This window comes from Pelodiscus sinensis, chromosome 1, assembly GCF_052426305.1.
Source record: "Pelodiscus sinensis isolate ZL-2025 chromosome 1, ASM5242630v1, whole genome shotgun sequence".
NCBI lineage: Eukaryota > Metazoa > Chordata > Testudines > Trionychidae > Pelodiscus > Pelodiscus sinensis.
In genome coordinates this window covers 38826266-38850679 of record NC_143052.1, presented here as the reverse complement: position 1 = coordinate 38850679, position 24414 = coordinate 38826266, and the positions used below count along the sequence as shown (strand labels likewise).

Here is a 24414-nt window from a genome sequence, read left to right as displayed (position 1 = left end):
GAAAGAATTATTACAAATGGTAAAGTAGTTACAATCGCCCTCCTGTGAATAAGAAAGTGCTGATTTAGATAAAAAGTTAATTCCTGTGTAGTAAATTTAATCTCTTGCTAAATGGGGCCCAATTAGTTTAAATCCCATTCTGTAAAAATTATTCACCGTTGGTTAAGTTATTAAACTTAGAAACCTTAGAAATACATTTCTAAATCAGATTAAGTCATTGGTTTGAATGCTCAGTAAGTAGTCTCCTCATTTGTTTTGGTACACAAAGCTCTATTTAAGTGTTTACGTTTTTATGCACACCCTGGAAAATAGTGACCTTGGTTCACTTATATTTTTAGATTACTTTATTTATAGGACTTGAAAGACCATACTTAATGACTTGGAGCCCAAATTTGATAAGTTACACCAATCTATACAACCTAAAATTTGGTAATTAGCAGCTATGGGAAAAGAATCACTTTTGTTTCATATTCCTAGATAAGGAAACAGATGTTCCTGTATTTGTCAAACTATGCTTCACACACACAATAAGTTGCTCCCACATACTGAAAAGGTAGACACTCACTGTGGCAGAGATTTCAATTCAGGAGGCAAATCACAACCTACATAAACTCCATTTGCTATGCTGTATTCCAAAAGTGCACTGAAACAGGGATCCTATCAAAAAAAACCCACAATAAAATAAAAACAGTAGCACATTCTAAATTCATTTGTGTATTTGAGAATATTAACAGGGGATGCAAGAATTAAGTATCTGTAAAAAATATAAAGAACCTGCAGACTGGTTAACAGAACGTAATTAAATGATGTTGCTGTATTTAGTTGGAGTTTACATTCTCTACAGATACTTTTAGAAGCACATTCTAATCTATTACAAGTATTAAAAAATTGCATTCTGGAAAGGCATATGAACCTTAACTATCGGATCGATTTATAAATGATAAAGCTAATACTCATAGGAAAGTGGTGATTCTAAATACACAAAATTCCTATCTGTAGGAATAAGCTGTAGTTCCCCCTCACTTCCTTACATGGAAATGAAAGTGTTTTGGTACATCCTCTCATCTTAATCAATATGGATTTCAGCCACTTAATCCAATAATGAACCCTCCTGGCAGACCTCATCCTAGTAACATTAAGGGATAACCAAAAAACGTTTGGTATATCCCCACTGGCACTCTGTCCCCTGCTGCAGAACCCTGTCCTCTGCCCTCCCAGTACCCTGTTCTCTCCCCTGCCCCTAGCCGCAGAACTCTGTCCCCACAAAATGTATAATTATAAATGCTTCATTTTAGATTTAAATAGCATGAATAAAAAACAGACCATTTATTTCATAACTATAAACACCTGATTAATTTTATGTATCGCATAATTTAAAAATAAACTGTTTATCAGAGTGTGTAAGTAAGGGTTGGGGATAGCAAGTGATGGACAGGAGGAGAATAGAGAGGGCGGGCCTTCAAGGAAGGGGTGGGGCATAGATCTTCACCTGTTCTGAGATTTAAAAAGTGATCTTGGGTGTAAAAAGGTTGGAGACCACTGGCGTAGACCTTGCTAGTGTGCATTGAAAGTTCTGTTCAAAATAGGACTGGAGTGGACTAAGGCACTCTATGTACAAGCCCAAAGAGTTGTTGGATTCTTTTGGGAAGACTAAGGCAAAAGAGAATCTCTGTACAGGCAGTCCCCGAGTTACGCGGATCCGACTTATGTCGGATCCGCAGTTACGAACGGGGTTTGCTGCCCGTCTCCCTGGTCTGCTGGAGACCAGCAGACCAGGGAGACGGGAAGCAAAGCCTCTGAGGAAGCCGGCAGCGGGACAGCCGCGGCGCGTCTGGGCTGTCCGCTGCCCGCGTGCTCCGCGGCTTTGCTCCACGTCTCCCCAGACCAGGGAGACGGGGAGCAAAGCCGGGGAGCACGCGGGCAGCGGACAGCCCAGACGCGCCACGACTGTCCCGCTGCCGGCATCCTCAGAGGCTTTGCTCCCCGTCTCCCTGGTCTGCTGGTCTCCAGCAGACCAGCAAGACGCGGAGCAAAGCCCTGGAGGACCCGGGCAGCAGGACTGCGGTGCGTCTCGGTCCTCCACCCGCATCTCCCTGGTCTGTTGGGGCCGGGGGGCGCAGCTAGTACGTCCCCCCCAGCAGACCAGGCTTTTCTCCGGACGCCTGTGGTAGAGCAGCTGGGGCGCTGCCGGTTGGTCCCGCAGCACCGCTCTGGGCGCTACTGGACCAACCCAGCAGCACCCCAGCTGCTCTGCCCCAGGCGTCCCCAAGTCAGCCACTGCTGAAACTGACCAGCACTGACTACAGGAAGCCCGAGGCAGAGTTGCTCTGCCCCGGGCTTCCTGGAATCAGCCGCTGATCAGTTTCAGCAGCAGCTGACTTGGGGACGCCTGGGGTTCTTAAGTTGAATCTGTATGTAAGTCGGAACTGGCGTCCAGATTCAGCCTGTTGAAACTGATCAGAGGCTGATTCCAGGAAGCCCAGGACAGAGCAACTCTGCCTCGGGCTTCCTGTAGTCAGCCGCTGGTCAGTTTCAGCAGCGGCTGAATTTGGACGCCAGTTTCAACTTACAGACAGATTCAACTTAAGAACAAACCTACAGTCCCTATCTTGTACGTAACCCGGGGACTGCCTGTAATAAGCTATTAACGCATCCAAATCAATCTCAACACCATGATTAATTTCTAAATTCATATAGATCAAGATGAGAGGATAGACTAAAACACTTAATTCCAGGTAAGGCTGAAAATGGCAACTTAAAGAATGAGGCATCTCACTGATTTTCTCCATTTAAGTATATTCAGAGTTTCTCTATATCAGATCTGGGAAAAATTTGGCCCACAGAGGCTGTGGGGGACCCAAAGCAGGCTCCCCTCTTGCCTCGCACTTCGTGCTGCTCAGAAACGAAGCTGCAGGGAGTTTTTTTTTTAAACTCATAGTTTGGATGGGAGGGGGGAAAGCTTTAAGAGCTACCCCCCCATAAACCAAACCCTCTGCACTCCCCACTTCTGCAACTATGCGCTGCCCAAACCCTGACCCTCAATCCCGTCTTAGGTGACAACCCAAACCCCTGCACTCCCCTCTTTCACCCCAGTACTGTCCCAGGTTTCAACCCTCTCCATCCACGTTCCCTCCAAGATCCCATAAATCCTCCTGCATCCCCCAATCCCTTATCCCAAGCTCCCTTTTGCATCCAACCTCCATCACAGATCCCCCACTTTCTCCATTAATATCATGTATGAGTGCAGCCCTTGACCACTTACCCAATTTCTGGAGTAGCCCCCTAAACAAAATTATTGCCCACCCATTTTTAATCACTTCTCTAAGTAGAGCTACACTAAAAGAGAACAGTGTTCAATATAGTTTTGAAAAGTTTCATATAAAGAATGAAGACACATTGTTTTTCACACCAACTAAACAAAAGCAACTGTTACGTCCACAAAATGCCATCCATACAAATACTGCACACATTTCTAAGTTCTTTTAAACAAGGAGAAATGAAAAACATCACCTTACTTTTACAAGAACATGAGGATTTCCCACCATAATGAGCAAAGCCTTTGGTCTGGTAATTGCCACATTAAATCGTTTTGCATTAGAAAGGAATCCCAAGAAATATCTATTATCATCAAATGAGCTTTCATTTGATCGTACCTAAAATAAATAGATAAAGTAACAGTCAGTAAGGGAGAAGGAAACTTGGCCAAATATCAGTCATTTTTTTCTACTGTAGTAAGGATGGCTCAGATTAAGCAGATAATAAATACCCCACCAACTACATTACCACTCTAGATTAGGGATGTTAAATTCTGATTAATCAGTTAATTGGGTAGTCGATGGAATTTCTATCGACTACTCGATTAGTCGTTAAGGTGGATGGGGCACGTTCTATCTCGCTGCGCCTCTTCCTTTTAAAATGTTATGTCTTTAAATAACTATTGTCTGACCCTCCCCCTTAACAGGCTTATCGGTTAATCGTTTAGCCAACTACTCATTTACATTCCTATACAATATAAAAGTATTTACCAGCTACAACAAAATGATATCTGACATACAAACTATAGTATTTGCCTGTACTTTGAAAATGAAACAGTCTCTATTGCCTTTTAAAATGGTGATTATAGTTATATAAAAATGCACTTTTACATACTGTTGATATGATGATCACCAAGTACTCCTGCCCTTGAAACTCCTCTACAGAACCAACTTTAATATCCATCAAATCAACATTTCGCAGAAGAAACCTAATTTTTTCTACCTATAAAACAAATATTTGAAGGAATTTGCATTTAGATGAAATAAAAAGTATCTTTCATACAAAGTATCAAAATAGAACCTAATGTACAGAATTTTATAGCTCGAGGTGTTTCAATCTGGATTACGTGCATATATTCTAATTCAGAAAAATTAGCAAAATTAATTTAAATTAGTTAAATTAAATTAATTAAATTTAGCTTTTAGCTAAAATACAAAGTTAATTTGGGAAAGCGTCATATCTACTGCAAATTTAATAGGCAAAACACCTAATACTAGAGATGTTAAAGTTAGATTAATTGGCTTATCAAATAGTCGATGCAAATTGTATCAACTATTCGATGAATTGATAAGGATGCCTCCGCCTTTGAAATGTAGCAACAACCCCAGGAATGTTGCTACACTTCAAAGGCAAAAGTGCTGCGAGGAGCACTGAGTCAACAGGGGACTCAAGTAGTCCCCCACTGGCACTGTGCCCCCCGTGACATTGTAAAGCATCAGAGCTTCATGGAGCTCAGAGTCTGGCCGCTGGCTCCACATGGCACTGCTGCTTTGAAGCACCCCCTCGCCCCTCCACTGCCTCTTTCTGACAGACAGCAAGGGGGTGGTGACTAGTCATCTAGTGTGTCAACTATCCAATATATCAGATAGGGATGTGAACGACTAGTTAACTATCTAATACTACAGTTTAGATATGATTAGTTGACTATGGACAAAATGGATCTCAACATTTTAACCTAGAAGTGATATTTTTTCAAACGGCTTCAAATTAGTTCATGTGTCTTGCTTTTTTCTCACATTAGTATGGATATGAACACCACATCTCGAAGCATACCAGTTATGGAAACCGATAACCATCTTTTCTTGAGTGCTTGCTCACATCCATTCAACACAAATGGCTCTAAGTAGTATCTTCAAAAGTGGATAGAAATCAAGGACATGCTCACAGCAACAATGCTCTGTTGAACCCAGTATCCTTCCTAATCTGCTGAGTGATGGTGTAGCAGGAAGTAAACGTGTACACTAAAGACCACTTCACAGCCTGGCAAATGTTCTTGATAGGAATATAGACTAGAAAGAGGCCTATAACCTGGTCAAGTGCGCTCTTGCCAATGTAGGTGGATGTACCCCCGCCAATTTATAGCACATATGGATGCAGGGGGTTATCCATTTAGAAATCCTCTGTGAGGACACAGAGACCTTTCATCCTATCGATGTACGCTATGAAAAGCTGGGACAACTTACAGAATGAATTAGGAATGTAAGTATAGAAAACAGAAAATTGGGGCTGGAAGAGAGTTCAAGAGGTCATCAAGTACAACCACCTGCTAAAAGTACAACCAACCCCAACTAAATCATCCCAGCCAGGGCTTTGTCAATCCGGGATTTAAAAACCTCTAGGGTTGGAGATTCCACCACCTCCCTAGTGAACCCGTCCAAGTGCTTCACCACCCTCCTAGGAAAAACTATTTCTCTGATATCCAACGAGACCTCCCCCACTGCAACTTGAGACCATTGCTCTTCCTTCTGCCACCACTGAGAACAGCCTCTCCATCTCCCCCTTCAGGCTGCTATCAAATGCCCCCTCACTCTTCTCTTCTGTAGACTAAATAAGCCCAAATCCTTCAGCCTCTCCTTATAGGTCATGTGCCCCAGCCCCCAAATCATTTTCGCTGGGCTCTGTCCAATTTGTTCACATCCTTGCTGCAGGGCAGGACATGAGTAGGGAACAGAATAGGAGCTGGGTAAAGAGGAGGATTGTCTTACACAGTTTCAGTTCTTACTGGAACTGAAGTTGAGTATTCGACTACTCGCTTCCTCCCTCCTAGTAGAACAGTTTTTCCAAATACAGGCAGTCCCTGGGTTACGTACAAGATAGGGACTGTAGGTTTGTTCTTAAGTTGAATTTGTATGTAAGTCGGAACTGGTACATATTGTAGGGGAAACTCTAGCCAAACATTTCTCCAGAGCTCAGTTTTATTCTCCCACACCTCACTTCCCTCAGTCCTTTATTCTCAAGCTGAGCTGTCTGCTGAGAAAAGCCGCTCCGCGTCTCCCTGGTCTGCTGGGGGGGGGGGGGGGGGGCGCGCTAGCTTTGCGTCTCCCTGGTGTGGTGGGGGGAAGCGGCTAGTGCGGGGTTGCCTCACCCCGTTTGTAAGTAGCGATCCGATGTAAGTCGGATCCATGTAACCCGGGGACTGCCTGTATCCAACCTAGACCTCCTCCACTGCAACTTGAGACCATTGCTCCTTGTTCTGCCACTTGTCACTACTGAGAACAGCTTCTCTCCATCCTCCTTGGATCCTCCCTTCAGGTAGTTGATCCTCCCTTCAGGTAGTTGAAGGCTGCTATCAAATCCCCCCTCACTTTTCTGTAGACGAAATAAGCCCAAATCTCTTAGCCTTTCCTCATAAGTCATGAGCTCCAGTCCCCTAATCATTTTTTTTTGTTCTCCACTGGACTCTCTCCAATGCGTCCACATCCTTTCCATAATGGGGGCCCCAGAACTGGACACAATACTCTAGATGTGGCCTCACTGGTGCCAAATAAAGGGGAATCACTTCTCTAGATCTGCTGGCAAGGCTCCTTCTAATGCACCCTAATATGCTGGATTCGCCTTCTTCCCTTTTTTAAAGATAGTTTAGTCCATTCCAGGTAAAAGGCAAGCACTCTCCTGATGTCCAAGGCATCGAGATGTCTTTCCTAGTTGGTCTTATGTGGTTTATGGTAGAAGACTGGGAGGAAGCTTTCCTGACACACGTGGAAAGAAGAGACCACATTGGGAAGCAAGGCTGGAGCTGCACCTTGTCCGTGAAGACAGTATAAGGCACCACTGATGTCAAGGCATGGAGTTCAGAGACCCTCCAGATAGGCATTATTGCTCTCAAAATACCTTTAATGAGAGGTGTAAGAAGGTGCAGGAAGTCATGGGTTCAAAAAAAAAAAAAAAAAACCATCAGTCTAAAAAGGATCATGTTAAGATCTTATTGAGGGGTTCAAACCCACAGAAAGAGTCTTTCAAGGCTCTTCAAGAACCTGACTGTCAAATCATGAGAAAAAACTGAGAAGGCTTGAACTGGTGGGTGAAAGGCTGAGATTGATGCAAGTGCCAGGCCTTGATGTTTCAGATAGAGATGGTGGTTAAAAACGGTTTGCCAAGAAGCCCTGCGGGGATTGGGGGGGGGGGGGAGAGAAGAGAGAGAAGGGGATGTTAAACTGCTTCTGTGTGGCCCATACAGAGAATCAAGTCCACTTCACTAAGTCAGTTTGCCTTCAGGTTCTGTGCACCACCTGGAGTTTGTTGACATTTATACAGAGGGCTGTCTTTTCCTAGGACCATATGTCCTGCATCTTCAAGCTGCAGTGATGAGTGCCCCAGCCTACGTCCAAGGCATCAGACACTAGGTTGGCTGAATGTGTGGTAGTTTGAAATGGAACACCTACCATGACATTTTCCTGATTGGTCCACCACAAAAACAAGTTGAGGACCCTGGGATGGTCACTATCCAATCCAGGGAATGTCTTGGGGGCAAATGCACTGATGCCAGCCACCACTGTAGAGGATATAGCTTGAATCTGGCATTGTGCACCACGTAGGTACGTGTTGCTGTAGGATGTGGGGAAGTGAGTTCTTCAAATACATTCACATGTGGGGATAGGATTAAAATCGCTGGTGCTGAAAAAGAAGTTACTGCTTATCATGATATTTTTACAGGCTGGTCTCCCACGTCCAAAGGTATATTGTTGATCATGCTTCATCCACTGATAATTGTGTTGGTATTGTCCTGCATTTGCCTAATTGGAATGCTATGTATGTGTTGCTGGACAAAAATGTTTGTTAAATTGCAACAAGTTCAAATTGCCTCCCAATATGTAGCTACGAAACAATTATATAAGATATGACCCACTCAAAAATTGTTCTTGAGGGGTCAAAAGGGGGATATGTGACAGGAATCTACACAAAAGGACACTATCAATTGACTTGGATTCAAACCGGTTTGTTTTAACTACCCAATTCAGATACTGATTCCCTCTATCTTCCTGAATTTTCTATACCCTCTGCTCCCTAGACCGCCTTGCACGCTGCGCCCCTCATTTTTGTCCCTACCCCAGAGCCTGAGACGGGGCTGCCAGCAAGTAGTATAAGTATGGAGTGGAGGATCTGAGGGGGGAAGCTGGGGTGCAGAAGCAGGCTGGGAGTAGGGTGTCTGGTCAGGTGGAGGGAGCAGGAATAAGGGAGGGTGCAGCGTGTGGTCAGGAGAGAGGGTGCAAGGACAAGAGAGGGTGTCCGAGCAAGCTGGGAGTTCTGGTCTTGGATGGGAGGGAAGTGATGGGATTGGGGTGAAGGTAGGGGGTCTGGGCATAAGGGGAACCTTACCTGGCTTCATGCCCCCTTGCCAGCTGCCCCAGAGGGAGGTCCTGTTGCCACAGCCAGACGGCCCAGGGACAGGCCCGGAGGCGCTGTAGCAGTGGCACCTCTAGCCTCTGGGCCAGCCTATGCTAGTGGTGCCTTCGGGGCTGGCCCTGTTGAGGAGCCTCAGCCCCAGTGCTGCCTCTTGTCCAGTGGTAGCACAGGGGGTGGAAGGGCAGAGGTGGGTTCTCCCCGCGCCCCCCCCCCTTCCCTGCTGGCAGGGCCTATAATTGCCTTGCAGGCTGGAGCAAAGCCCATGGAAGGCCAGATCTGGCCCGCTGAGAGGCTTTTGCCCGCCCCTGGCCAAGTGGAATATGGACATCACCGGCCCACATTGTTCGGATCATAGTGGTTCACCACATGCAGTTGAAAGCTGGATGAAGAATAAAGTTCATGTCCAAACAGATCAAGCATTTTGGAGTCTTTATTCCAAAAGGGTGTGGTTGGCTGGCCGTAATGCTCATGTTGGTTCACACCTCTCACTATCAGGCAATTGGGGGCCAGGTGTGTATACAAGTACTCATGTCCCTGGGAAGAAATGAAGTATTTGTGTTTTGCTCTTGGAAATTCGAAACACAGGGGAACGCATTTGCTACAGAGCCTTGGCAATCTTAGTGACCCCATTTTGTAAGGGCAGGGCAACCCTAGCTGGGGCTACCTGGCCATCTCCAAGAGGGTATAGGTAGACTCCTCCAGCTCCCAACCAGGAGGCTTAAAATGGAAGCCATCCTCTTCAAAAAGTCTGGTGAGCCTTGGTATCGTCCTGTGGGACCACTGGAGGAGGCGCCATAATGGTCCTGTCAGGGGATGCCTGCCTCAACAGATCTTCTTCAGATGCAGGCAGCTGCTCAACCAACTCCTCTTCCGTATGTGGGGTGGCAGGCCAGGTCATCTCTGGTGCCAGGAGCTGACTAGAGAGGGAGGCAGAGAGCACCTCTGATGCTCAGGCCACCAAGCACAGCATCTAGGGCTGCACAAGGAGCAATGACACCTTTGTGAAGTCCAGCAGGTCTGTGGCCAGGGTACAGACCCACTTACAGCACCACTGACAAGGGCAACAAAACAGGCACCAATGTTTGGGCTGGCAGGAAGAAGCAGAGCTCAGACATGCAGTTTGTGGACTGACATTGCCCAGTGATGATGGTGAGTGTGCACTCTTTTCTGCTTGGATGAAGATGACTTCAGTGACTGTGAGGAGTGTCTGAACAAGCATCCAGGTGACCGGCAGCGCTTCCATGACCTGCACCATAGAGAAGAGGCTAACCAGTGCCAAACAGTGGCTAATTGGTGCTGAGATATAGAGCAGGGGGATCTGGAGGAGTCCCTGTGCTCTGCTGATACACACCACAGGGAGCACAGTGCTGGCAAACAGCAGTACCAGGTCAGGAGTTACCTGTCTCTTGAATGACAGCTGGACTGCAGGGAATGGTAGTCCTTGGTGTGCCGCAAATGATGGGAGGGGGGACATGCCTCAAAAGTTCTATGCCTGGTTGCTGGCGAACTCCAACTTGAGACGCTCAGCCTTGTCACACGACCTGTGGTCCATGCAAGGATGTGGGTGACCTCTGTCTGCATGGGCAAACTTTGACGTGACGGCCCCTGGATCGGGAGTGCTGTCTGCTCAGGGACCAGGGAGGAACAAGTGAAGGCTTTCTTCTATGGCAGTGGTTCCCAATCTTTTTTATACTGTGGACCAGTAAACCCATTGATAAACTTCTGGAGAACCAGTAACATATCATTTACATATTCATTACTGTATTTAATTTTAAGAGGTCAGGTGTTATTTTACACTGCATCTGTACGCATACAATACATGTTGTAATGGATCAAGTTTGCAGATATCTATAGAAGACACTGACTGAAAACAAGACATCAAAATTGCAAAACCGAATCATTGTAACATGGCTGAACATTTGTGTTTTCAGGGTTGATTGGTCTGTTTCCAAGCTGAAACTATTCTCCAAATTCACTCAAGCATTTGTGACAGGTTTGAGTGGCCCCCGAATGACACGTTTGACAGGAAATTTACTGTCTGCCAAAACTCCTCCTGGGGTTCCTGTAAGGGTGGGACAGCTCTGGGCCCAGCAGATTCCCCTCAGTCAGCCCATCACAGCTTCCTGCAGCTTCCGGAGAAGCTGCCAAAAGGGCGAGGGCAAGCCTGCAAGCTGCTTTCTCCAGGGTGCTCACAGACCCATGAGCATTTCTGGGTGTGGGGGAGGCCTTGCTGGCCCCAAACAGGTTAGGCCTCGATACCTTGTTCCCCTCCCGCTTGCCCCCTGGACACACTGACTACCTGTGCAATGCTGCAGCTTGTGCATCAGCTATCACACGAGGGTGCTCCCGGCCTATGCAGGAAGCACGTGCTGCTCAAGCCATGTTCCTGGCCCACTTGTTGCCATCAGCACCCTGAAGTTGTGGGGAGGGGGCGAGCGAGCAAAGCTCCTCCTGACTGCTGCTCTGTTCCTTACTCCCCACCAGCCAGTGTCCAAACTTCCCCTCCTGCCCAGCCCGGGGTGACTCAGGGGCAAATACCTCCTCCACCCCCACATGGACAGCGGCACCTCCCTTCTGCACCATCGGGAACCTGGCCCCACATGCACCGTTTCCTTCCATGTGGTATGTGTGTGTGGGGGGGGGGGGGGAGGGGAGGGGAGGGGAGGGGAGGGCAGAGAGGAGCCAGATGCCAACGGGCTCTGCCCTAGGCACAGTGCTGCCTTGGGCTGTCTTCAGCACTGCTTGCAGCCTGGAGGAGCCAGCACTGTTCGGGGCGGGGAAGCCTGCGGGGTTCGGTGTTGTCTTGCAGCCCAGGAGCAGAACTGGCAGGGACAGTGGGTGTCTACATGGCATGGGCGTGGCCTGGAAGTGTGCCAAGGTGCAGTAACCAGAAGTTCATGGCCAGAGACCAGTCCAAGGCCTGGTGGTTGAGAATGACTGTTCTATGGCAGCGCCAGCAGCACGGGCTTGGATAAGTCCTGGAAAGCCTCCAGAGTTGATGGCATATGAATACACACTCACTGCTGTCTGAAGTAGGCTTTTGGGAGTAAGGTGGATTACATCTTCCTCCATCTAGGGTTGGGGCCTTGATGGATGCACGATCTGAGTAGTCGTCACCTTCCTGCTTGGGCTTGTCTTTACGTGGGCTTTATTAACCCTTTTGGCGAGGGCCAAGGAGGAGGACTGGTGCCAAATGCCCAAAGGCACTGGAGGTGCGCTATGCGCCAAGGCATTGGTGCTCGGTGCAGAGTCTAATCCAAGCACTGAGCTTTTGGGGCTAAGGCCAACTCCGTGAGAAGAGCCTTTAAGCAGATCCCTCTGTTTTCCTTGGTTCGTGACTGGAAAAATGTACAAATCTGGCACTTTCACTAATGAGGGCATCTCCTAAGCACCACAAACATGGAATCACTGATGGGCACAGGAATGCAACAACGAATACATGCCTTAAAGTCAGGAGACCAGGGCATACCCCATCTGGGGTCCATGTCCCTAAGGGAAATGACTATCATTGGTAACTACTACTAACAATTACTACTTAGGAAGGAACTATTTACAAAGGAAAACAAGTATTAACAATAAGAAAGCAACAGCAAGGGTTGTAGCACTACAGTTCCAAGCACTATCACTGGCAGTGAGAAGGAAATGAGGAGGAAGGGGCCAGGCAGTGCTCTCTCTGTAGTGCAGCATATATATGCTACTGCAGGGGATGCTGGGACCCCTACGGATATTTGAGGGAAAAATTGAGCACACATACCTACACTGAATGGACATGAGCAAGCACTTGAATAAATACAAATTTAAATACTGAAACTTATGCATTATAAGAATAGGAAACAGACCTGTTTACGATATGGTGTAATGACCCCAATATCAGTCACGGATACTGCATTGTCAACATGTTTTGTGAGAAGGCAACAATAACGCATTACTTGAACTGCTTCAGTAGGATTAAACCAAGAGGGGTTGTGTCCTTCACGTGTTTCAGTGCCCTTCATTAATAGAGAAAATAAAGATCAGATACTAAGAGTTATAAATTTAGTGATAAACATCCACTGATTATCTTAATACTTAGAAGTTAGTTTGGAAAGGAGTCAATGTATACAGCTGTGTTGGCTCATATGATTAAATGTATCTACATGGTCTGGATCTAGATTGAGGAAAAGAACAAAACAATCCTTTCTTCAATTAATGCATTTCAAGCACATGAAATTTTATTACTAGAAAAGAGCCTCCCAACTAGCAGAACTACCTTAACTCTCAAACTCCATTTTAGTAAGAATATTTTACATACCCTCATTCCATGAAAAATTAATGGAAACCCCTTCCTGGGTAATTTTTCCCAACCCAACAAAGAAGATACTACTGAAGCATCTGCACAAGCTTCCAGCTCTTTATGATAAAACAGTTTAGATGGCAAAGCAAGCAGTGTAGAGTGTGATCTGTAATTCTTCAAGAGCTTTGTAACCTGTGAGGGAGAAAACTCAAAATCGATTAAATGAAACTGCACACATACCATTACATTCTGTAACTCCTGACACTTTCTCCCAATCCAGAGAAGTTTGTCATCTGCTCTCTTCCTCTAGCCCTTTCACTTGCCCTGACCTCATCCTATCCTCTGATTTCCTTCACATCCACTCTCACCCCTCTTTTCCATAACCCCTTTCCCTCACATATGACTATGCCCTGACAGTACAAATGTACTTAAACCCCCCTCCCACCTCTTAACTGCATTTGCTCCTACAACAACCACACCATCTCCCTTTCATCTCCAGGTTTGTTGAATGTACTATATACAGTTGCTGTCTGGAGTTCCTCTACTTCTAGACCCTTTTCCAATCCAATGTATGCCTCTTGTACACCACTGAAACCACTCCTGTAAAGTCGCTAATGATCTGGTGAGGCGATATCAAGAGTACTACATCCAATTCTGGGACCCCCATTACAGAAAGTAAGAAGAGGGCAACAAAAATGATTAGGGGACTGGAGCACATGACTTGTGAGGAGAGACTGAGGGATTTGGGACTCATTTAAGTCTACAGAAGAGAAGAGCAAGAGGGGATTTGATGGAATCCCTCAACTATCTGAAGGGGGGTTCCAAAGAGGATGGAGAGAGGCTGTTCTCAGTGGTGACAGATGACAGAATGAGGAGCAATGGTCTCAAGTTGCAGTGGGGGAGGTCTAGGTTGGATATTAGGAACAACTATTTCACTATGAGGGTAGTGAAGCACTGGAACGGGTTACCTAGGGAGATGGTGTAATCTTGATACCTAGAGATTTTTAAGCTCTGGCTTGACAAAACCCTGGCTGGGATTTAGTTGGGATTGTTTCTGCTTTTAGCAGATTAGACTTAATGACCTCAAGGTTTCTTTCAATCCTATAATTCTATGATCTCTTCCTAAAGCTCAGAACCAATACTCCATCTTCATGCCCTTTGGCCCGTCAGTCCTATATGACATTATCTACAAACTCTTCAAATATTATCTTCCCTTGTCTTTTGTGACCCTCTTCTCTTGGTCCTCCTCCTACTTCTAATTATGGGATTCAGTGTGTTCTTCAGGAATCCAATCATTCTCCTTCCAACTTCCTGTGGAGATTCTACAGGGCTCTGTCCTTAGTTTCCTTTTCTTCTTCTACACTTACCTCTGAGTAATCTCATCCATAGACAAACTCAGCTACCAACTCTACAAAAACTCACAGATGATTGTGTCTACTCCAGATTTGTTTCCTTCTATCCTTACTAAAATATCAACCTCTTTTTGTTAGGGGTGTAAGCAACTAGTCAACTATCCGATAAGCTTATGCTCATCGGATAGTTGACTAGTCACTTTTGCTCCCCACCATACTGTCTCTATCAGAGACAGCAAGGGGGGGGGGGGGGGTTGCAGAAGCCTGTGCTGAGAGTTGCCGGCTTACAAGCCGGTTCTACCCAGAACAGTCTCTGCAGGGGGCCGGGGAGGCAGAGGGACAGCAGAAACTGGGCACAAACCGGGAATCAGCTAATTCCCGGCTCATGCCTAGTTTCAAATGCTGGGCCTCTGTTTTTTAAATATACATTTAATACATTTAAAAGGCAGAAGAACAGCGGGTTAGGGATCCAGTGTGAGCCTGGAATAAGCTGTCTCAGCTCATACCAGGTCCCCCGTGCTGTGGAACATAACCCCACTGCAGCACCCTCTCTTATCGACTAATGGACTAGTCAGTGGAAATTCTGTCGATTAAATTTAACATCTCTACTCTGACAGCTCAAGGTGAATGTGTAGTAGCCAGCTCAAATTGAACATGGCTAAAACAGAGTTTCTAATCATGCATCCTAAGTCCTCCCCATAACCTCCTGTATCAAATCAATGCAGACAACTCCATCATCCTATCACTCACGCCAAGAACCACTTGCCTATAGAAAGGTCAGAGTAAAAAGTAAGGCACGGGTTATTGAAGTGTGGTCTGTGGGCCACAAGTGGTCTGTGGCAACCTTGTAGGTGGGCTGCAGCTCAAAATCCAGCCCCCACCAACTATAGTAAGGAGCCCATACTGACACTCCACCTCCACCCCCCCCCCCCCACCTCCACGAGGTTGGAGCACCAGTATAGGCTACCCTTTTACTAGGTACTGGTGATGCTACATCTGGAATATTGTGTCCAATTCTGCCCACCCCTCACTACAGAAACGATGTGAACACATTGGAGAGGGTCCAGCAGAGGGCAACCAAAATGATCAGGGGACTGGAGCACATGACCTATGAAGAGAGGCTGAGGGATCTGGGCTTATTTAGTCTGAAGAAGAGAAGAGTGAGGGGGGATTTGATAGCAGCCTTCAACTTCCTGAAGGGAGGTTCCAAAGAGGATGAAGAGAGGCTGTTCTCAGTAGTGATGGATGGCAAAACAAGGAGCAATGATCTCAAGTTACCGTGGGGGAGGTCTAGGTTGGATATTAGGAAAAACTGTGTCACTAGGAGGGTGGTGAAGCACTGGAATGGGTTACCTAGGGAGGTGGTGGAATCTCCATCCCTAGAGGTTTTTAAGTCTCGCCTTGACAAAGCCCTCACTGGGATGATTTAAGTTGAGATTGGTCCTGCTTTGGGCAGGGGTTCTGGACTCAGCCTTCTGTGGTCTCTTCCAGCCCTATGATTCTATGAAGCCCAGAGCCTCATGAGCTGGATACAGTGCACCGGGGAACAAGCGGCTTTGCGTGCTGCCATTCACCTTTCCTGACTTCTGTGTTTCTAGCAGGGCAGAATGGGAACATTCCAATGATTTTCTCTTTGTTTGTTCCCCAAATGGAGTAGCTCACTCTGCTGTCAGATACTTCCCAGATCTTTGAAAGGGGAGGGGCACATGCCTGCAGAGGAGCAGAGATCACAAAACACTGAGCGCAGCCATTAGGGCAGGCATTGTTGGATACTGGTAGAAGCCAGTTCTCTTGAAAAGACAAACAGAGTCCACAGAGTCTCTTTGTCAGCAAGTAACGCAGGGGAAAAGACAAAAGTCTCTTGCAGGGCTGGAAGTTTTTTGCTGGCAAAACTGAGTGTTTTTCCTGCAAAAGTTGCACTATAGTGTAAATGCTCTCACTGTTTTGTTGCCAAAAGGCAGTTTTTCGTAACAAAAATGTGCCAACGTACACAAGGCCTCAGACAAGCCCTGAAAGGTGGATAATGGAAAAGGGATAGCATTTTAAGTCAATGATAAGCATTTTGTTTTTTTGTCTAACATTTAGATTACTCTACTCTCTAAACATAGTTGAGAGGGAAAAGCCATCTTTGAGGGAGTTGTTACATCTAATAAATATGATAGAAGAAAATTCACAATACACATTTGAAATCTTTAAGTCTTTCAACAAAACTCCAGAAGACCAAACTTGGTATTCCTTTCTTTATACATCAGAAAGCAAGAAGACAGGTGAAACCTCCCACCACCATCCACTTGTTTTCTTCTGAGGTCAGATCACATTTTTAAAGAAGAAGAAAACTGAAGCTTAACTTACCAACAAAGGATTGTATGATCCATAAGCACCAAAAGTATTCTCATTTCTCTGATACAGAGTTCGTGACATCAGTCTTTCCAGCATGGATACATTTAATCCATAAGCCACTGCAAGTCTAGACTTTATTACTGGTCCTAGCTGCATTGGATCACCAGCTAGGACTACCTGCAGAAACAGTAAAAAACCTCTTCTGTATTAATACTGTCAAAGTCAGACAGGACTCACAGATTTGGCAGACTGCTCTGTTTATTTCAGCAAAGCTTTGCTAAAATGCATGGAGAAAATGTGAGTACCATACAAGGTTCAAACCCCTTGATTTTATACAGTCAAAAGGCCAAGTTAACAAGATCAAAGGGTGTGGCAAAACTTCACATTATTAGTGTGGTTAAGTATCTTCATTTCAATATTAAGCACACAGCAATCTCCTGGCTATATCTCCCTGATTATCTGGAATTGCTTCCTGTCTAACACTTAATGTTCCTTTTCCTGTTAAACTCAGGCCCAAATTGGCTAGCACCTTGATCTGCATACCTACAATCAACATTAACATACTTTTCTTCTTCCTCTTAAAAAGACAAACAGAATTCCTTTAACTTATTCAATTATTACAGCACAATTCATCTTTTTCTTACAGTATAATTCTTTCTACTTTCACAATACTCACACAAAGCTAGATGAATACTTAAAAAAAAAAAAAAAAAGGTAAAAAGCATCAATTGTTGTTAGAATGTCTACAATATTGTTTCTCAAAAGAAAAGTCCGCAGAACTACTACTTAGGAGTAGCAGACATCTAACATCCCTAGTTTCTACAGGAAGTGAAGAAAGCGACCCTAAAACTTTTAAAAAAAAACCATTCATACCTGCCCATTAATTTCCGAAATCAAGCCAAGTGGAATCAAGCATTCTGGTTCACTCGCCTGCCCTGCTTCATCCACAAATATGTGTGTGAAATGCCCAAGCCTAGAATAAAAAGAAAACAAAAAGTTTGACAGGTGATTTAGGGTTAGTATATTCTGCCACCCTGTGGTTGACCTCAGCAAATAATTACAAGAATCAAGTCTGTGAGCTATATGCAGTGATATCTTGAACATGAAAGATATTTCAAGACAAGAAAGCTTTAAAATATTACTCTGGAGAAAGCAAAAATGTAGTGAACTTAATCCTCATCTATGACCACACATTTTCATAGAATAATAGGACTGGAAGGGACCTCAAGGGGTCATCGAGTCCAGCCCCCCGCCCTCAAGGCAGGACCAAGCTCCGTCTACACCATCCCTGACAGATGTCTATCCAACCTGTTCTTAAATATCTCCAGAGAGGGAGATTCCACCACCTCCCTTGGCAATTTATTCCAATATTTGACCACCCTGACAGTTAGGAATTTTTTCCTAATGTCCAATCTAAACCTCCCCTGCTGCACTTTAAGCCCATTACTCCTTGTCCTGTCCTCAGAAACCAAGAGGAACAAATTTTCTCCTTCCTCCTTGTGACACCCTTTTAGATATTTGAAAACCGCTATCCTGTCCCCCCTTAATCTTCTTTTTTCCAAACTAAACAAGCCCAGTTCATGAAGCCTGGCTTCATAGGTCATGTTCTCTAAACCTTTAATCATTCTTGTCGCTCTTCTCTGTACCTTTTCCAATTTCTCCACATCTTTCTTGAAATGTGGCGCCCAGAACTGGACACAGTACTCCAGCTGAGGCCTAACTAGTGCAGAGTAGAGCGGCAGAATGACTTCACGAGTTTTGCTTACAACACACCTGTTGATACAACCTAGAATCATATTTGCTTTTTTTGCAACAGCATCACACTGTTGACTCATATTCAACTTGTGGTCCACTATGACCCCTAGATCCCTCTCCACCATGCTCCTTCCTAGACAGTCGCTTCCCATCTTGTATGTATGGAACTGATTGTTCCTTCCTAAGTGGAGCACTTTGCATTTCTCTTTATTAAACCTCATCCTGTTTACCTCTGACCATTTCTCTAACTTGCTAAGGTCATTTTGAATTATGTCCCTATCCTCCAAAGAAGTTGAAACCCCACCCAGTTTGGTATCATCTGCAAACTTAATAAGCATACTCTCTATGCCAATATCTACATCATTGATGAAGATATTGAACAGTACGGGTCCCAAAAAAGACCCTTGCGGAATTCCACTTGTTATCCCTTTCCAGCAGGATTTAGCACCGTTAACAACAACTCTGACTACGGTTATCCAGCCAATTATGCACCCACCTTATTGTGGCCCTATCTAAGTTATATTTGCCTAGTTTATCAATAAGAATATCATGCGAGACCGTATCAAATGCCTTACTAAAGTCTAGGTATATGACATCCACCGCTTCTCCCTTATCCACAAGGCTCGTTATCTTATCAAAGAAAGCTATCAGATTAGTTTGGCATGACTTGTTCTTCACAAACCCATGCTGGCTATTCCCTATCACTTTAAGGAAATCATATGCAAACACTTGGAAAGTAATAATTACCTGCTCCATTATCTTCCCTGGGACAGACGTTAAACTGACCGGTCTGTAGTTTCCTGGGTTGTTCTTATTCCCCTTTTTATAGATGGGCACAATATTTGCCCTTTTCCAGTCTTCTGGAATCTCCCCTGTCTGCCATGATTTTTCAAAGATCATAGCTAAAGGCTCAGATACCTCCTCTATCAGCTCCTTGAGTATCCTGGGATGCATTTCATCAGGACCTGGTGACTTGCTGACATCTAACTTTCCTAAGTGATTTTTAACTTGTTCTTTGTGTATCCTATCTTCTAAACTTACCCTCTCTCTGCTTGTATTCACTACGTTAGGCACACCTCCAGACTTCTCGGTGAAGACCGAAACAAAGAAGTCATTGAGCATCTCCGCCATTTCCAAGTTCCCTGTTACTGCTTCTCCCTCCTCACTAAGCAGTGGGCCTACCCTGTCCTTGGTCTTCCTCTTCCTTTTAATGTATTTATAAAAGGTCTTCTTGTTTCCCTTTATGCCTGTAGCTAGTTTGATCTCATTTTGTGCCTTTGCCTTTCTAATCTTGCCCCTGCATTCCCGTGTTGCTTGCCTATATTCATCCTTTGTTAGTTGTCCTAGTTTCCATTTTTTATATGACTCCTTTTTTATTTTGAGATCGTGCAAGATCTCCTTGTTAAGCCAAGCTGGTCTTTTGCCATATTTTCTATCTTTCCTACACAGCGGAATTGTTTGCTTTTGGGCCCTTAACAACGTCCCTTTGAAATACTTCCAACTCTCCTCAGTTGTTTTTCCCTTCAGTCTTGCTTCCCATGGGACCTTACCTACAAGTTCTCTGAGCTTATCAAAATCTGCCTTCCTGAAATCCATTAATTCAATTATGCTTGTCTCCCTTCTACCTTTCCTTTCTACCTTTTGAAAGATAAATAGAGGTACATATTGTTACAAGGCAGCTAAGTGCTTTAGCAGCAGCAAACTAAAAACAACTCAGCACTTCTCCCAAGAGTAGCATGCCCTACAATATTAACTCCTAAAATGCTTTCAAGTACAGGCAGTCCTTGGCAATAAACATTACAGCAGTGATCCCCTGGCAGCTGAGGAAAACACATTTGAGCCAGTTTCCTTACTTTGAAGGGATAGTGATCTTTACATTACACATTTTGGAAAAAAAAAAGGTCATTTTAGGTAATTCTAAAGTTTAACTATGCTGAAAGGACTAAAATTTAATATAGCTATAAGCAGAGGTCGACAAATTATGGAAAACCCTACTCGCCAGACAAAAAGGGAAAGGGTGGACTGGGCTGGGATGTGGGAAGGGGAGGGGAGGAGAGGAGAGGAGAAAATTATGGGGAAGGGGCATGTTCCTAAGAAGAATAAGAACCGTAATTACTAATACGTTATTAATAAATATCACAGGTTATTAATAAATACCTTATAAACCTCTACCTTTTCTCTCTGCTGCCATGTTTCCTCCCCTTGCTCCATCAGCTCCCCTGGTACCTGCTGCCCCCCAACCCCACACCCTCTGCTGTCCTGACTCCTGCCCTTAGCCTTCCTGAGTCCTGCCCCCCTCCGCCAGCCCTTCTTTCCGCCCTTTGCCCACTCCTCCAGTAGCCCCACGCTAATTGGGTGAGCTACCCCTCCTCATCCCCTCTCCTAAAACCTCCCTCTACACACCTTCCCTGCCTCTCTCCTCTGGTGTTGGTCCCTCCCCTGCAGGTGTCTGCCCTTCTGCTTCACCCCCAGAATCCCCTGGCACCTGCAACCTTCTGGTGCCTCCCTCTTCCCTCACTGCCCCTGCCCCCTTTGCTCTCTTTTCCCCTGATACCCACCCCCTCACCATCCTCTGACCCCGTTCCCCTCATGCCCGTGCCCTCACAGATGCCTTGCTCCATCCCCGCCTTCCTCATGCCCACCCCTTCGTTCAAGCCTTCTCCCAGCACTTCCCCCTCCCTCTCTAGCCCCCAGTGCCCTTACCTTCTCCTCTCCCAGCATCAACCTGTCCCCCCTCCCACTGACACCTCCCCTCCTGGCCTTTTCCTCATTGTCTGCACTTGGCCCCCTGGCATTTGTCTCTCTTGCACCGGTCCCTTGGTGCCTTCCCCTTTTTCTTCTTCTTCTCCTGACCTCCTCCCCTCAGCACAAGCCCCTTCCCCATAATTTTCTCCTCCCCTCCCCTCCCCACATCCCAGCCCAGCTTACCCTTTCCCCTCCCTAAGGGCCAGCTCTAGGTTTTTTGCTGCCCCAAGCAAAACATTTTTGCCCTCTTCCTTTGTTGTTGTCTTTTACACGTTTGTATTTTGCAATTTTTTTTTTGTTTTCTTTTTTGTCCCGGCATTAGCCCTATAAATAGCAAATAGCATTTTCATTCTTTTTTTCCATAAAGGCAAAGGAGCTTCAAGTGAACTCCTCCTTCCACTTGCTGCTGGGTCACAGCATCCTCTTTCCTGCCCTGTCCAGCCCCTCCCTATGGGCAAGCACCCTTCACTCCAGACCCACAAGGGGAGCAGGGTGCAGGGAGTACGGAGGTGGTGCAGGGAATGGGAGGCACAGAGCCAGAGGGATGCAGGGATCAGGGGTAGCAGGGTGCGATGGAGGAACGGGAAATGGGATGCGGGGAACGGGAGGGGCAGAGGGATCGGGGTCTAGGGGCAGTGCAGGGAACAGGCAGCACAGAGCTGGGGGGGCAGGGAGCAGGGTGTAAGGGTGGCATAGAGCCAAAGGGTCGCAGGGAAGAGGGAGAGAAGGTAGCCCGGGGTGCAGGAGCGGCGCGGGGAACGGGTGGCGTGCAGAGAAAGGGGGGCTGGAGTTGTGGCAGGACTGGAGCTGGCGGGGCGGGCCCTGGCTGTGCCGTGCGCCACAGCCAGCTCCCAGGGACAAGTGGCCAGAGCCGAGCTGCTGCGGCTCTTTAGAATCAGCAGGGCTAGGTCACACCAGTGCCCTGGCGTCCCGCCCCGCCTCCTCGCGCCAGAGCTGCACGCAGGCAGCCTGGTGGGAAGAATCGCTGCACTTCCCCCTTCCCAGCGGCACTGTGCTCCTCCGCCAGCCGGCGGATTGGATGGGGCCACGCTGCCCATAGTGTGGGCTTCGGCCAGCCCGTCACAACGGCCCACCGGGCCAGTCCGCCCCTACACTCGCCAGCTGGAAAAAAATCTACTCGCCATAGGCAAGCGCATTTGTTGAGCCCTAGCTATAAGCTTAGCTGGGAATGCATTCTTTTAATAATACTACATGTTACCAGTTGCTCTATTTAAACAGCTGAAACTATTTTACAGAGTACAGGTTAAAACTCTCTTAACCAGGACTCTCTGGTTCAGCAACTGAGAGCAACTTATCTGTCCCAGGGTAAGAGTCCCATGGAGGGCTGGTGGCTGGGAGCCCTGCAGCGGGGCCAGAGCCCAGTAGCAGGGCTGCCCTTTGGCAGTGAAACTGGGATTCCAGCAGCAGGGCTTCCTCCTGGCTGGAAGGTATGAAGCAACAGGGCTGTTCATTGGGCTGGAGCCCAGTAGCGGGGCTGCCTCTTGGTGGCAACACTGGGGGGGAGGAGGAACAGGAGGCATCTAGGCTGCCCAGTAGGGCTGGAGCCTGTCAGCAGGGCTGATACCTGGCAGCAAAATTACCCAGCAAGACCAGGAGGTTGCCTGGTGGTGGGGCTGGGAACCCATCAGCAGGGCCATCCAGCAGGACAACCTGGAGTTCGGCAGCCCCGCTGTCATCCAGAGGCATAGCAGCATGGTGGGACTAGGAGGCAACAGGACTGCCCCAGAGCTAGGCAGCCGCACTGCTATTTGGCAGAGCTGCCTGGTGAGGCTGGGAGACAGCGGGGCTGCCCAGTGAGGCTGAAGTCCAAGCAGGGCTGCTGCCTGGTAGCACAACTGAGACCCAAAGGGGCAGCCCGCCCCTCTACTCTGTGTGGCTGGGAGCCCAGCAGCAGGGCTGTGCTTGCAGCAGTGGGGCCGCCACATTCCCCTCACCACAGTGGGGCCCAAGAACCCTGCTCTGAGGGTATGTCTACACTACAAAGTTAGTTTGAACTAACGGACGTTAGTTCGAACTAACTTTCATAGGCGCTACACTAGTGCTCCGCTAGTTCGAATTTAATTCGAACTAGCGGAGCGCTTAGTTCGAACTAGGAAAACCTCATTTTACGAGGATTAAGCCTAGTTCGAACTAGCTAGTTCGAATTAAGGGGTGTGTAGCCCCTTAATTCGAACTCTGGGGAGGGCTAGCCCTCCCCAGGTTTCCCTGGTGGCCACTCTGGCCAACACCAGGGAAACTCGTCTGCCCCCCCTCCTGGCCCCGGACCTCTTAAAGGGGCACGGGCTGGCTACGGTGCCCGTGCCAGGTGCAAGCCTGCCAGCACCAAGCCAGCAGACCCTGCACCTGGCACGGATCGAGCCACCCTCCCGATGCCACCCAGCCCTCCCCCTCTTCCCGGGACCAGGCTGGCGGCTCCCGGGAGCTTGCCCGGGACCGCAAGAGGCGGGCACCCGCCTGGGCTAGTGCGGACATTGTGGACCTTGTCCACGACCTCCACACTAGGCACAGGAAAGTGGCCATCTAGGGCAGGAGAGCTGCCACCCTGGCCACCCAGGAGCAGGTGTGCATGAAAATCAAGGTGGTCCACTGAGACCCCCGACCCTGAGCTTACAATGGCCGTACTGGGTCAGACCAAAGGTCCATCTAGCCCAGTAGCCTGTCTGCCGACAGCGGCCAACCCTAGGGACCCTGGATGGGATGGACCGAAGACAGTGACCAAGCCATTTGTCTCGTGCCATCCCTTTCCAGCCTTCCACAAACCTTGGGCAGGGACACCACTCCTACCCCCTGGCTAACAGCACTCCATGGACCCAACCTCCATGACTTGATCTCACTTCCCTTTAACCTCTGTTCTAGTTCTAGCCTTCACAGCCTCCCGCAGCAAGGAGTTCCACAGGTTGACTCTTTGCTTTGTGAAGAACAACTTTCTGTTACTAGTTTGAAGCCTGCTACCCATTCCCTTCCTTTGGTGTCCTCTAGTCCTTCTTTATGGGAACTAATGAAGAACTTTTCTGTATGCACCCTCTCCACCCAACTCCTGTTTTAGAGACCTCTATCCTGTCCCTCCTCCGTCTCCTCTTTTCTAAGCTGAAAAGTCCCAGTCTCTTTAGCCTCTCTTCATATGGGACCTGTTCCCAACCCCTGATCATTTTAGTTGCCCTCCCCTCTCCCACTCTCTTCCCCTCTCCCACCTCCTTTTCCCAGTCTCCTCCAGTTTTGTTCAATAAAGACAGATTCCATTTTTGAACACAATTGTCCTTTATTTTGTAC

At 47.1% G+C, this 24414-nt stretch overlaps 1 protein-coding gene across 5 annotated transcripts in view; it reads right to left on the bottom strand.

Moving 5' to 3' along the window:
• MOV10L1 (Mov10 like RNA helicase 1) overlaps positions 1–24414 on the bottom strand; it is a 105700-nt gene that overhangs the window by 374 nt on the left and 80912 nt on the right. For 4 of the 5 annotated variants that reach the window (XM_075927999.2, XM_075928007.2, XM_075927992.2 and 1 more), the window contains 7 exons: positions 17497–17596; positions 16636–16800; positions 12950–13123; positions 12498–12647; positions 4150–4257; positions 3516–3653; positions 566–657 (listed from right to left, as the gene is read on the bottom strand). In XM_075927999.2, coding sequence (XP_075784114.2) covers positions 566–657; positions 3516–3653; positions 4150–4257; positions 12498–12647; positions 12950–13123; positions 16636–16800; positions 17497–17596 — 927 coding nt within the window. Of the gene's footprint in view, positions 1–561; positions 658–3515; positions 3654–4149; positions 4258–12497; positions 12648–12949; positions 13124–16635; positions 16801–17496; positions 17597–24414 lie in introns of those variants that run through there. The other variant, XM_089778775.1, reaches the window with a different exon arrangement.